We start from the raw sequence: 13,136 nt of genomic DNA, 5'->3' as shown, positions 1-13,136 counted from the left end.
TGTTCATGTTTTGAAAAGTGTCTTACTTTCTTTGTATTTTTATGCTAGGGAAGCTAGCAACAAGAATGCTAGGGAATAGACTAGCAAGAGTCTGCATTAATCTTGTATCATGTATCTTGCACACAATGCCCCATTTGCATAGGCAACAAGTCTGTGCAGATAAGTTTTGTGCAAACTTGACCCTTGTGGTCTTTGGCTGGTTGGATCTCAGTCAGCTCACTCTTGGGAATGGATGTTGAAGCCTCGGGTGTGAGTTCTGCCTCACTGGCTAAAGGTCCGGGGTACACACCCTGTAGACACACCAAGACAGGTATCGAGCATGCACTAAATCGAGATCTCCCCCACCGTCTCAAGAGTTGGGCTCCTGGATACACAAGCTAAACACATACTTGTTGCTAGGGCACCTTGGTAAGGGAGATGAGAAGGGTATAAGTATAGGACTGCAGAGGGAGAGAGAGGAAGCAGGGAAGCAGGGAAGAAGAAGAAGGGACAAGATGATATAACCAAACAATAAAGCTTCTCTAACTGCATAAGTGGTGTCAGACTGCTCTGTTGTATTCAGAGACGACCTGTTGTAGAGGCCACCATAATTGTGGGTAAGTGCTTGGACTCCAGCTGGTATCAGCAGGTCTGCACTAGCTGAGGACCCCAACATTTTTAGTGTTTGTTTCTCACCTTCTTTACCTTGATCCCTTCTTGAAAAGTCCCTTTTCCATTGTTTTTTTTCTAGTTTTAGGCGCAGCCTATATTTTTTATGGTGAATATGTAATAAAGAGAAGGTGGGGGGAAAAGACAGCAGCAACCATATTTGGAATTTCCAAATCAGAGGAACTGTGGGCATAAATTAAAATATAGACATGATTTTGATGTGTGTGTGTGAATTTGTGAGGAGTCCACTAGGTCCTCAGTATGAATGCTAATGTAAAGAAACAGAAAAAAACAAATTATATAAAAACCAAACCCCAGTGCCCAAACTTCCTAACAATTAAAGTTATTCAAAAGTGGCTAAACCTTCTCTGGAAGGAGACAGATTGGTAAGCAGAAGAAAATACTTGTTAGGTATGTTGCACAGAGAATTATTAGCCAGCTATCTCTTCACCAAAATGGCCTTCTGAGATTACTTCCAATTCTTAGATGCTGTGCTTACTGAGGACAGGCAGGAATCCAAGTATCTGCCTTTATTGAAAGACTTCCTACAACACACTTTGAGTATACCACCTAAACCTATTTTTGAAAATAAATTGATTGTAGTGCCAATGTATGTTAACTTTTTTTCCCTGAGGCAATTGGGGTTAAATGACTTGCCCAGGGTCACACAGCTAGGAAGTGTTAAGTGTCTGAGATCAGATTTGAACTTAGGTCCTCCTGACTTCAGGACTGGTGCTCTATCCACTGTGCCACTTAGCTGTTCCTGTTAGCTTTTTTTTTTTTTTTAAATATTTTTTGACCATTAATTATCTGGTTATTAAAAAAAAAAAAAACAACTAAACCACTTAAATTGCCTATATGTAGCCAATTTTTAATTACAGTAATTTATTTTTGAAAATAATTTTACAAAGCCTTACATTGCTTTTTCTTTGCCTACATGGCAAATGTCACTTTGCCAAATGCTTTCTCATTGCGTGGTATGACCATTTGCCCCGTCTCTGGGTTACACAATAATTTTAACTTAACTAACACTTGTTTGGTGATGGGTGGCATGAAACTTAGGAAACTGATAAATCTGATTCTAGAATATGTGGTTAGGTTCAGTGGTGATTGGAGTCTATGAAAAAAAATTTAAAATTCTCACACTTTAATTTTCATCAAAGAACAGAAATTTTGCAGTAAGTATTTTATTCCTCCAAAGAAGTCTCTCTGCATACTGTGATTTTTGAATTGTTGTTTACTCCCTCACCCCCTTATTACTACTAAGTGGGAAACAATGTTATATCATTCCTTCTGAAAATGAAATTTTTAAAAAGAGACTTGTTTCAACCCCATTCTGTGCTGAGATATGCGTATGTAACTCAGGCAGGAGAGAGCCCCAGAGGACATATTGTGGGCACACTAGAAAGCCTGAAGGTGAGCCAAATGAATTGCCCATAAATACAAACAGAGAAACACATGTTGAGAATGACACTGCCTGAGAATGCTAGGAAGTTGAGGCCAAATTCTCATCAGGCTTTGTTTTCCCCTCAGTCAACTCTGTATCCATTGATGTGAGACAAAAGCTGGCATTCAGCTGCAGGCTTTTATTTGGCTCCCCAACTGCTTCCACCAAAACCCCCAAATAACAGGGAATTGACTTAGGAAACGAGAAAGAGTTACTTATTCCACAGCTCAAGGTGGGGAAAGGGACAAGAAAAGAATGAAAACACAGCGACATCAACAGGAAATAAAACATTTTTATTGAATATCTGTGTAATAGGTCAAGTCATTGGTAACAACAATCAGAAAACTACTGTGGGATTCACTACACAAAGTGAAACAAAATTTTAACCACCTCATCAAAAAATGAAGGTAAAATACAGCTAAAGTTGTCGGCTCGTGGGCCACGGGCCGTTATGGCAGGATAGAACACCCCAATTTCTACAAGATACAGAGAAAACCCACATATAGGAACACTCAAGCAGGCAGTAAATATACACAAAGGCAACTAGGATCTCTCTCTACAGCATCAGATTTCTAATACTTTACACAGCTTTGTCAGAAAGGTATATGTGGCTTATCTGAGGATGGATGATCATTGTGGTCAAAAAAGCAGGTTCAGTCACTGTCATGGGAATGATGGCAGAGAATATCAACCAATTCTACTACGGCAACAGTGTGTCTGGCAGTGTTGGAAGAGAATACATTAAGAGTACTTAATGCGATAGAGAATGTGTATTTATCTGGCAGCTAGAACCTGCTTGCTTCTGGGTTCTATATGAACAACTCAAACCTGGATATGATGAAGTTAAATTCTGTTATGCACAAACAACAATCTAAAAGTCAACCTTGCCCCTCTCTTTGGGAGGGTTTGGTCCCTTAAAATGGATGAAAAGAAGTCCTATTTGACTTTTTCCTCCCTACACAGAGGCATTTATTCTCCTAGAATGCCTCCTCCATGGGAAATGAGTGAAAAGGAAATTATGGCTTAGGGACAATAAAGTCAGAAGAGAGAATTGTCCTCCCTCCCTCTGCAATCTTGATTCTTCATTCTGTGCTTGTTCCTAGTTTGGTGGTGTTTGCCTTGACTGGGCTGAACAATCAAAGGGCCCACCTGATCCTTTATTGAGAAAATATAAAGGATCTCTATTCATTAGGAGATAGCTTGGAACGCCTCAAGCCTTCTGTCTGGCAGCCCTAGCTGATTTTCCTTGGATTCAGTGAGGAACATGGCATGCTGGTAAGAAGATAAGTATAATAAATTTGGAACACAAAGCCAAGATAATGGGTTTCTTATTTGTCAGGAAAATGAACTTTCACTTCAGAGAATTGTCACTGTCTCTAGCCTGGTCAACCCAAAATTTGGTCTTGGGAGAAAGAGAGAAAGAGAAAGTCTGAAGTGATGTGGAAAAGGAGTTTGATGCAGAATGAGATGGTAGATTGCCCTTAATTTAATAAGGCAATGACCTACCAGGGTGGGTTAAGGTATGGAATATTGCACAGTGTTCAACAATATGCTGTGTGGTCCACCCATTCTCTGAAATTTCCCTGTCCAATGCGTAGCTCTTCAGTTCTGGATTGGTCCATTTGTAACTAGAACTGTTGGTGCTACGTGGGCCTCCGGCAGTGCAGTATAGAAGGGAATGGCAGTATTATAACAATATCACTAAGGAATAAATTGATTGCTATCCACTGAGAAAACTAGATTTCTAAGCACACAAGGCAGTCACAGTGATACACAGAGCAGTCTTTTAAGACTCTTATGGAATGACAAATAGCTTCATAATAGTGCCATTACTACATAATAACATTGAAAACATTTAAAAACTCTTCCTGAAACGAGCATCTAGTATACATAAGAGATTGCTTCAGTTTTCTAGAACTTATTCTTTGTTTAGTTTCATCTTTTTTTTAAAGGACAAATTAAAACTCATTTCAGTATAAAGAGCATATAAAAAGATCACTAGCTGTTTGTTTTGGCTTTATTGAAGTGCATTCAGAACTATGGCTAAATTTTGTCCTTTTTTTTTTGTCTCAATGGGATTACAATACTGTTGACCACAAAGTCATTTTGTGTAATAAGCACAGGTTGCTGTGTTTAAAAATATTCTGCATTCCTTCTAATCTGATTTTATATAATAAAATATTTTGTTATAAAGTCTAATGTGCAAACCCATTAAGAATTCATCCAGAATGGGAAATCTCCAATAGAATTCCCAGGATGCACATTTTATATAAAGGTAAGCACGGAGAGCGTCTTCTTGAATGGTCAGGTGGTATTTCATAAATGTTGATTTCTCCCCCCCAGCCTTTCCCTCCCTAGTGAAATACATGTACACACATACACACACATACACACTCCACCAAACACCATCATATTATTTATTCTAGGTGCAATAATAAGAAATAATTCCTTCCATTCAACTGCTTCTTTGACTATTAAGTGTAAAGCCAGAATTTCAGCTTATTAAAGTATATATAGACAAATGCTACACAGTTATCCCTTCCACAATAAGGAGGATAGATAGGGGCACAGTTCCTCTAATCCCCCCATCTTGATCTGGAAAATCCCATGTAAAATCTGTAGAGCTAGACCTTTCACCTTTATTTGGCTTTAGGAAATCATATAAGGACTTAGCTTTTTCTCATTTGATGCCAGGGTCTGTCAGAATGCTTTTTTTCTTTTAATAACAATTCTGCATTTCTAAACTTTTTCTATGTCATCTGCTGGCATTCTTGTGTCATATTCAGCTTTTTAGTAAAATGCCCAAACAATTCTTATTCTGACCCATGATATATTGAAACCGAGATGGGGAAAATCCAGATGTGGAAGGGATAACTGGACTCTATTGACTTGTGGCTACGATTCCTTGAGGTCAGCTATGGAGCTGCTCAGATCATGCTAAGTTGCCTGTAAAAGAATTCTACAGAATGGGATTTACCCCCTCCAAGTGTGCAGTTTTAAGAATATCCAGTTATTTGAATGGTTCGATTGAAAGCTCAGATTTGTTGTCCTTTAAGATGTCACTGTAACTGTACTAGTGCCTTACAAGTTGGAATTTTTGCTGGAATGCAGACGATACAATATTTAACCCTAATATATATTATCAGCTCTCCTATATCTCAGTCAATTTACATAATTTAAAATAGAACATCTTATTAAAAACATCTAGATATACACAGATTAGGAAACTCTTACAACATACAAATACACAAACTAGAAATAAATTTTTAGCATACTGCTATATACAACAATACAATAAATAATTTCTGTCATGCTCTATCTACACATCATATTGCTTAAAAGAAGAGTAGATCTGGGGGACAGTGGGGTGATAAAGGTCTTAGGGGGCTCTCTACGTTTAAAGTTGTGCAAATTAAAACAGGATTTGAAGGAGCACTGATTTGGGTTAGGAATGCATGGCTGGAAATGAAAGGACCTATATTACTGAGGTATTTACAGATACTGGCTAAAGAGCACTATGTGGGCAAATGCAGAAAGGCTTCTTTTGTTCCCTTTATTTCTTGACAGCAAGCATGGCATCTACCTCCTCCTCTACCTGTAAGGTGTGCCACTGTGCAATAGGTCGCCTGGGATTGGCCAACATATCTGACCAATGTCGCAGCTCCGCTCCGGTGCTGTTGTAGCCCACAAAGACCTTGCCGATGGCATCGTTCTTGCCAATCTTGTCATAGTCCAAAACAGTTACCACAACTTGCACTTTCTAAAAAGGGAGTAAAGAAAAAAAGAACAAAGAGGTCATAAAGAGATTGGAACCAACTCTTCCTGATATAAGCATTTTATGTTCAAAGGAGTTGGAAATCAAGCAAGATAAAGACAGAATGGTCAATGGCTGGGAATGAGGACTTCAAAATTCCTAATTTGATCTACTGATGGACTCTCAAGCCTTGCCAATCCAAACACTGTTGTTCCCTCGGTCCCCTGTGTCTTTCCATCTGCTCTATAATTAAACTTTCTTTTGTTTGTCTTCCTTAAGTAGAAAATATGCTCCTTGAGGGCAAAGATTGCTTATTTATAGTCTCAGCACTTAACTAGCACAGTACTTGGCTCATAGTAAACATTTAATAAACACTTTTTCATTCATTCATTTTAGCCAGGACTTAGTTGAATGATCTTGGTCAAGTCTCTAATTTTTGCTCTGTTTTAGCCACATTACTGTTTTAAAAATGTGACTTACATGGTTGTTGTGTAGACAAAATAAGTAGTATTTTTTAAAGTCTTGTGATTTACTCTGAATAAAAACTATTAGGCTAGAATTGAAAATTTTATTAGGGGCAGTTTGGTTCACAAGTTTTTATTTGTTTTTCATTGTCACAAAGGGAGGCCTCAGTCTGGGCTGCAATGGAAAATAATCCATACAAAGACAAAAGTCATCAATTAAATATATTTTTAAAAATTATTCTGATTTTTAAAAAGTTATCAATAATCAAACATTCATTAAATATTTTACTAAGTGCAAAGTACTGATCTGTAATGACTTTATTATCTAAAGGTATTCCTTTCTTCAAGATGTAAGACTACTTTTGGTGATATCAATTACTTGCGGGACAGCTAGGTGGTGCAGTGAATAGAGCACTAGCCCTGAAGTCAGAAGGACCTGAGTTCAAATCTGACTTCACACACTTAGCACTTCCTAACTGTGTGACCCTGGGCAAGTCACTTAATCCCATTTGCCTCAGCAAAAAAAAAAAAGAAAGATATCAATTACTTACATTTTGAATTTGCCTCAAATTCATCAGAAAGTATTTGATAATATCTTTTATACAAACTTATTTGAATAGAGTATGTGTCCTTCCCTTATATAATAGTAACTAATATTTATATAACGCTTTATATGTGCAAGCTTTATGGTAAGTACTTTACAATTATTATCTGATTTTAACCTCAAAAAAATCTTGAGAGATGAATGCTATTATCATTCCCATTTTACAGATGATAAAACTGAGGCAAACAGGTTACATGAGGTACTTAGGGTCATAGCTAGTAGGTATCTGAGGGAAATTTGAACTCAGATCTTATTATAAATCCAGATTTCATACATTTAAAAATGTTTTTTATGTTCTTATATTTTTTTAATCCACCTTGTTTTTTAATGCATTTTTTCCTTACACTCTGGCATATTTTCTTTGGTCACATATTGAAAACATGTTCCTCAATAGAATTTTTTTTAAAAATATCTTTTTATTGATAGAACCCATGCCAGGGTAATTTTTTACAGCATTATTCCTTACACTCACTTCTGTTCCGATTTTTCCTCTCCCTCCCTCCATTCCCTCTCCCAGATGGCAAGCAGTCCTTTACATGTTGAATAGGTTACAGTATATCCTAGATACAATATATGTGTGCAGAACCGAACAGTTTTCTTGTTGCACAGGGAGAATTGGATTCAGAAGGTAGAAATAACACAGGAAGAAAAACAAAAATGCAAGCAGTTTACATTCATTTCCCAGCGTTCTTTCTTTGGGTGGAGCTGCTTCTGTCCAAATAGAATATTTTCTTAAATAGAATTCCATGTGATAGATTTTAGGACTAGAAATAGCTAGGTTAAGAAGGAAGTTAAGAAGGAATGAAAAAAGTAATTACAAAAAGTAGTCAGCTGTAGTTGCAATTTCAGCCATTTTGGAAGCACTCAAGCATGAATCTGAAGAGGGAACCACCAAACTCTGAAAATCCTTAAAGGAGAAAATCTCCTTCAGCTCTGCCTCAGTAAGGGGATTCCACCCCAAAGCACAAACAGTTTCATCTTTGTTATCTGGGTGGGGTTGACTCAGTCCTGAAACCCATTGAATTCAATTCAAATTCTAGCCCTAGCTGAAACCCAGAGGAGCTAACCTAGGACTCCACCCACGAGCCCCCTTCAGCTTGTAGCCAAAGCCTCCTAATATAAAAGAGCCAAACTAAAACACTCTCTTTGCAGAGGTTCTAAACGTGTCAGCCCTATGCTTGGCACACCAAGGATCTCTGCCCACTGGAATACTATTTCCAGTGCCTTCTTCTCTTTACTCTCACCTGTTTCCTTAACTAGACTTTAACCTTACTTCCAATCCCCATAATAAACCTCTTTTACCAATCTAGGTTTTCAGAGTCTGTAAATTCCTTTATAGAGGATCTCTGTGCAGCCAGAAAGGGAATCCTCAGAACTCCCTACCCTTGCGCTGCCATTAGACCTTATTTAACTCCCTGACCACCAGAAACCCTAATTTTATTTGGGTACCTCAAATCTAAACCTCATCAAATCTACTGTCTATATATATCTATATCTATATGTTATTTTCCCTTTCAAGATTTAAGTTTTTTGTGGACAGGGATTGTTTTTGTCTGTGTTTGTATTCTTAGAGTTAGTACAGGCCTGCTACATGACAGGCACTTAATAAACTCTTACTAACTTTACATTCTGTGGACTGTCCTGCTATGAATGGTGTATCAAGAGTCAAACCAAATAAGGTTACTTTAGAATTAAAATGCAAACTATTCCACAAAATTTACTGTAGTGACAGTAAAGCTAACAGTGCATCTTATATAGAGGTAGATTAAGTCAGCTAAGAAGGGAATTATGTGTGAAGAGTATAGTATTTTCTATCTACACTGGGGAAGACAGCAAAAAAAGACAATATTAGTCATATGATTTTCAGATCACAGGATTTAGAACTCCAAGGGACTTTAGTGGTTACCTAACCCAAATACCTTATTTTACAGATAAAAAACAAATCCAGAAGTTTCATTTTGGGCTACATTTGAAAAAATTCTTTAAAAAGACATGTCACTTGTTTGCCCTCTTTAATAGAACTTTTTGGGCTACTTTTTCTAAAGCAACCTATTGTGTTGCAATGATAATGAAAGGGAATCACCTTTATTTCTTCAAATGCTAAAATGAAATTTCCATGTTTGCAGAAGTAGAGAGGGAGTGTTTGTTGGAAGCACATGTACTGTGAAGGGATATACTTTTCCAGGAACACTCAAGATGTGACCTCTAAGGGAAGAAGGGCTTGATAGATTTTCTTCACAGAAGTTGCTGTTCCTAGTTTTTAAAAACTCTAACTTTACTTAGTACAGAAACCATTTCAGATGTATCTTGAACTCTGTGATAGTTTTAGGAACTCAAAGTAGAGGACGCTCTACTCCCTTCTTTACTGAATTTTATTATAAAAGGGGTGAAGAATACATGGACAGCCATCCCTAAAAGAAAGACTATGGATCTATGCAAAGGGAAGGAGGACATGATAAACATTATTTTTATGTTTAATATATTTTACATCTTGTAGAGGGCTGAAACTCTGAAAAAAGGTATGCTTGAATCAGACAACAAAGCACTTAAGGCTAATTACCTATTCGATGTGAGACAATGACTCTATTAGCATATGTTTGGATAAATTGCTCTTCTCACTGGTTTGGTGCTTACTGAATATTTGGTGTTAAGATAATTGTAGACAAGGATTGGAGAGCAGAAAGAGAAGGGCCAGAGAGTCACTTTGTGGCAGGATGAGGAGGAGGGAGGCTAATGGCTCTGGACTCGATTATCCAGGATTCTGCTTGGCTGCCTCTTTCATTTCTACCCCTACAGACCAAGGACTTTGATTTATCCTGACTCTGGCTGACCCTGAAGCCCTCCAGAGAGCTACCCTGTACTTCACAACATCTCTCTGTCTTGACAAAATACTATCTTTTCCACAACCTTTCCCTAGGAAAAAAAAATTTATATTTAATGTGTTTATGTTTCAGATCCAACGGATTTGCTTTGCCTACTATTGATGGCTTAAAAAAAGAGGATTTTTATTAAGGGTGGTGTAGAATTGTAGCCTCAAGGAGAAGCTTTACTGTAGTAGTCTATTTTAATCTCAGTGGCTGCTCTTTTGTTATTTGGTTTTGCAAAATTAAAAAAATGTCAATGTTAGTTACCAGAGGAATAAGGTCTTAGAACCTCAAAGTGCAAAATAACATACATTGAAAAAAATTGGTGGAGGAAATGGCTATCTTAGGCAATTTTTTTATCTGAGTTAATTGACTCAAGTTGGTTGTGATGAAGTTGGGAATCACTGTCATCTGAAATTCTAGCACATTATGGGACAGAAATGGAAAGTACATGTTATGTTAACCAAGTGGATGCCTGGACTGGACTGAAACTCACAAGCAGGTGAGGTAGGTGTGAATGAGCAAGGTCACTAACTCATCTTTTTAACTCAGAAGTTGAAAGTCTAGAGGTGATGTTCATGTAGAATGAGAATAATTCCATATAAGTAATAATACTAATTAATAGAACTAATAATTACAACAATAAAGATAGCATTCACATAGCACTTACTATGTGCTAAGTTCTTTATAAATATTATCTCATTTGATCTTTCCAACAATCCTGGAAGTAAGTGCTCTTCTTATTTTCATTTTATAGGTGAAGAAACGAAGACAAATGGGAATTGGATGTGAATTCAGGTGTTGCTGATTCTAAGCCCAGTACTCTGTCTACTGCACCATTTAGCTGATTCTTCCGATAACATGATTTCTTTTATTTTCACTTTTTGGACTTTGCCACTATGCCTCAACTGATTTTTTCACCCTGGAATATTCCTCCACCCTTGAAGATCTCTTCTTCCAATGGTGAAGTTCTTCAGAGAACTCTCAATTTGAGAAAAGGCTTAGAATAATCATCCATTTCCTGATTTAGCTTCTGTCTCTCTAGACTTTACTACCTGTTGTAAATAACTTTCCCCCAACTTTTCAACTCCATTTTATATGTTGTCTTTTATTAGAATATAGCTCTTTGAAGTCAGGAACTATTCTCCTTTTTATTCATATTTGTACCCACTTACCTGACAAATAATAGGTACTTAATAAACGCTTATTGACTGAGCTTGGGGGACATATAGTCCAACCTAGAAATTATTATTGTTCTTGCTCAGTTTTTTTTTTTTGTTTGTTTGTTTTTTTTGTTTTTGTTTTTGTTTTTTGCTGAGGCAATTGGGGGTTAAATGACACACATATAGGAAGTATTAAGTGTCTGGGGTCAAATTTGAACTCAGGTCCTCCTGACTTCAGGGCTGGTGCTCTATCTACTGCACCACCTAGTTGCCCCTGCTCATTTTTTTTTAAGTCATGTCCCCATTTTCATGACCCCATTTTGGAGTTTTTTTTAAGCAAAGATACTGCAATGGGTGTGCAGTTTCTTTCACCAGCTCATTTTATAGATGAAGAAATAGACAAGCAGGATTAAGTGACTTGGCTAGGATCACATAACTAGGAATTGTCTGAGGCTGAATTTGAACTTATGAAGATGATTTTCCTGACTCCAAGTCTAGCACTCTAACCACTATGTCCCTTAGCTGCCTAGAAATTATTATGGCCCAGGGTAATCAAAGGTATTGTTTCTGGTTATGCTCTTTATAAGTCTCCTGTTCCCCTCCAAAAGAAAAAATTGCCTTCTGAAGGGGATGAAGGTATGATGTACTGATTAGGTACTATGTCCAAAAACAATATTTAGGAATAAGAAAACCAACCTCCATTGTTTAGAAAATCCACCCTGCAGCTTTATTAACTCCCCTTTATTTTAAACATCCCTTCTTGTTCATGGTCTAATTATTTTGGTATTGAAAGGATTGTCTATGTCAATTATTTCATTAAAATAGAGGAATAATGTTGCTCCAAGTACAACAATCTGTGTCTGGTACCCACTGAGAAGCAGCAGGAGAAGGCTCCTATCTATAGAGAGCCTGTCGGAAGCTGGAATTTCCATCCTATCATTACAAAACATGGTATTTCAAACATGAAAAGGCCTCCAATAAAAAAGATCACAAATGATCAGTGTGGCTACAACTTCTCATTCTAAAGGTTTCCAGATAGAACTCTTTCCCTCTCCCTCTCTCTCTCCTCTCCCTTCCTATTGCTGAAAGGTGAAAGGAGGCTTGTTATTTAACTACTGATACATCTATTCCCAATTGGTCAAATTTTCATCAATAATTCTTTTTTTCCTCTTGTGACCCTTAATCAATTTTTATACTAATTAAAGATGAAAGATACTGCAAAATACAATTCTTTTTTGCTAATTCATTTCTACTCAGTACAAAATGACTCATACCTGGTCCTTTTCCCCCTTGTGTTTTGGGGCAGAGGTAAAAGGGGGTGTTAAGCACAGGGTGGATCTGATTGACAAATTGACTGTCCTTAAATGCAGTTCTCTGTCATCTTCTAAGCATCATGGGAGGGAAATGAAAACACAGGTGCTAATGGAGGCACACTTCCCTTGCTAATTAAAGAGGTCTGTGTTGGATATTTTGGAAGTTTGGAGGAGTGAACTGAAACAGAAGAGACATTATCGAGCTTGATATTACCTGGATTTGCTCGAAAGGTACTTCAAAGCTGAATGACTCATTATAGTAGGGATTCAGTGTGTTCTTCTTAATGGTGGTCTTTTTCTTCTTCAATCTCTTGCCATTCTGCATCAAATGAATCTTCACATAGGGATCTGAGGAAAGCAAATGGGAAGTAGAGTTAGGAATTTAGGGACGCATTTTTCTGCTTCTGGTAGAAACTTGTAAATGAGACAGAAACCTCCCTGTAGGGAAACAATTCTGTAATGGATTTTTTAATCTAGTGAGAGGAAGGAAGGAAATAAGTATTTATTAACCACTTATTATATACAATGCTATGTGCTAAAATTTAGTTCCAAAGACTTTCATGAAAGTATCTCAGGAAAGGAGAAGAAAATAAGCATTTGTACAGCACCGAATGTGTGCTTATTTGATTCTCACAGCAGTTCTGAGTGGTAGATGCTTTTATTATCTCTTACATTTCAAGAAACTGAGGCAGATAAAGATTAAATGACTTGATCACATAACTAGTAAGCGTCTGAGGCTGGATTTAAATTTTGGTCTTCTTGACTCCAGGCCTCACACTCTTCTCTGCCTCTGCCTTTGGAATTGGAGTCAGGAGGACCTGAGTTCAAATCTAGCCTTTGATACTGCCTATGTGATTCTGACTAACTCACTTAACCTCT

The 13,136-nt window shown here is 37.3% G+C and overlaps 1 protein-coding gene and 1 long non-coding RNA gene across 9 annotated transcripts in view; one reads left to right on the top strand and one right to left on the bottom strand.

The window, feature by feature from the left end:
• Positions 1-205: 205 nt before the first annotated feature.
• LOC127539186 (uncharacterized) lies at positions 206-11,941 on the top strand. The gene is made up of 2 exons (XR_007947879.1): positions 206-596; positions 10,539-11,941. It is a non-coding gene; the product is annotated as an uncharacterized LOC127539186 (long non-coding RNA).
• The window catches only part of SYT1 (synaptotagmin 1), a 724,462-nt gene continuing 713,695 nt past the window's right edge, over positions 2,370-13,136 (bottom strand). For all 8 annotated transcript variants that reach the window (XM_051963226.1, XM_051963233.1, XM_051963231.1 and 5 more), the window contains 2 exons: positions 12,472-12,605; positions 2,370-5,855 (listed from right to left, as the gene is read on the bottom strand). In XM_051963226.1, coding sequence (XP_051819186.1) covers positions 5,649-5,855; positions 12,472-12,605 — 341 coding nt within the window. In that variant the 3' untranslated portion in view covers positions 2,370-5,648. The remainder of the gene's footprint in view (positions 5,856-12,471; positions 12,606-13,136) is intronic.

Source organism: Antechinus flavipes, chromosome 5 (genome assembly GCF_016432865.1).
Source record: "Antechinus flavipes isolate AdamAnt ecotype Samford, QLD, Australia chromosome 5, AdamAnt_v2, whole genome shotgun sequence".
Lineage (NCBI taxonomy): Eukaryota > Metazoa > Chordata > Mammalia > Dasyuromorphia > Dasyuridae > Antechinus > Antechinus flavipes.
The sequence above is the reverse complement of the archived record's forward strand: the minus strand, read 5'-3'. Positions and strand labels throughout refer to the sequence as shown.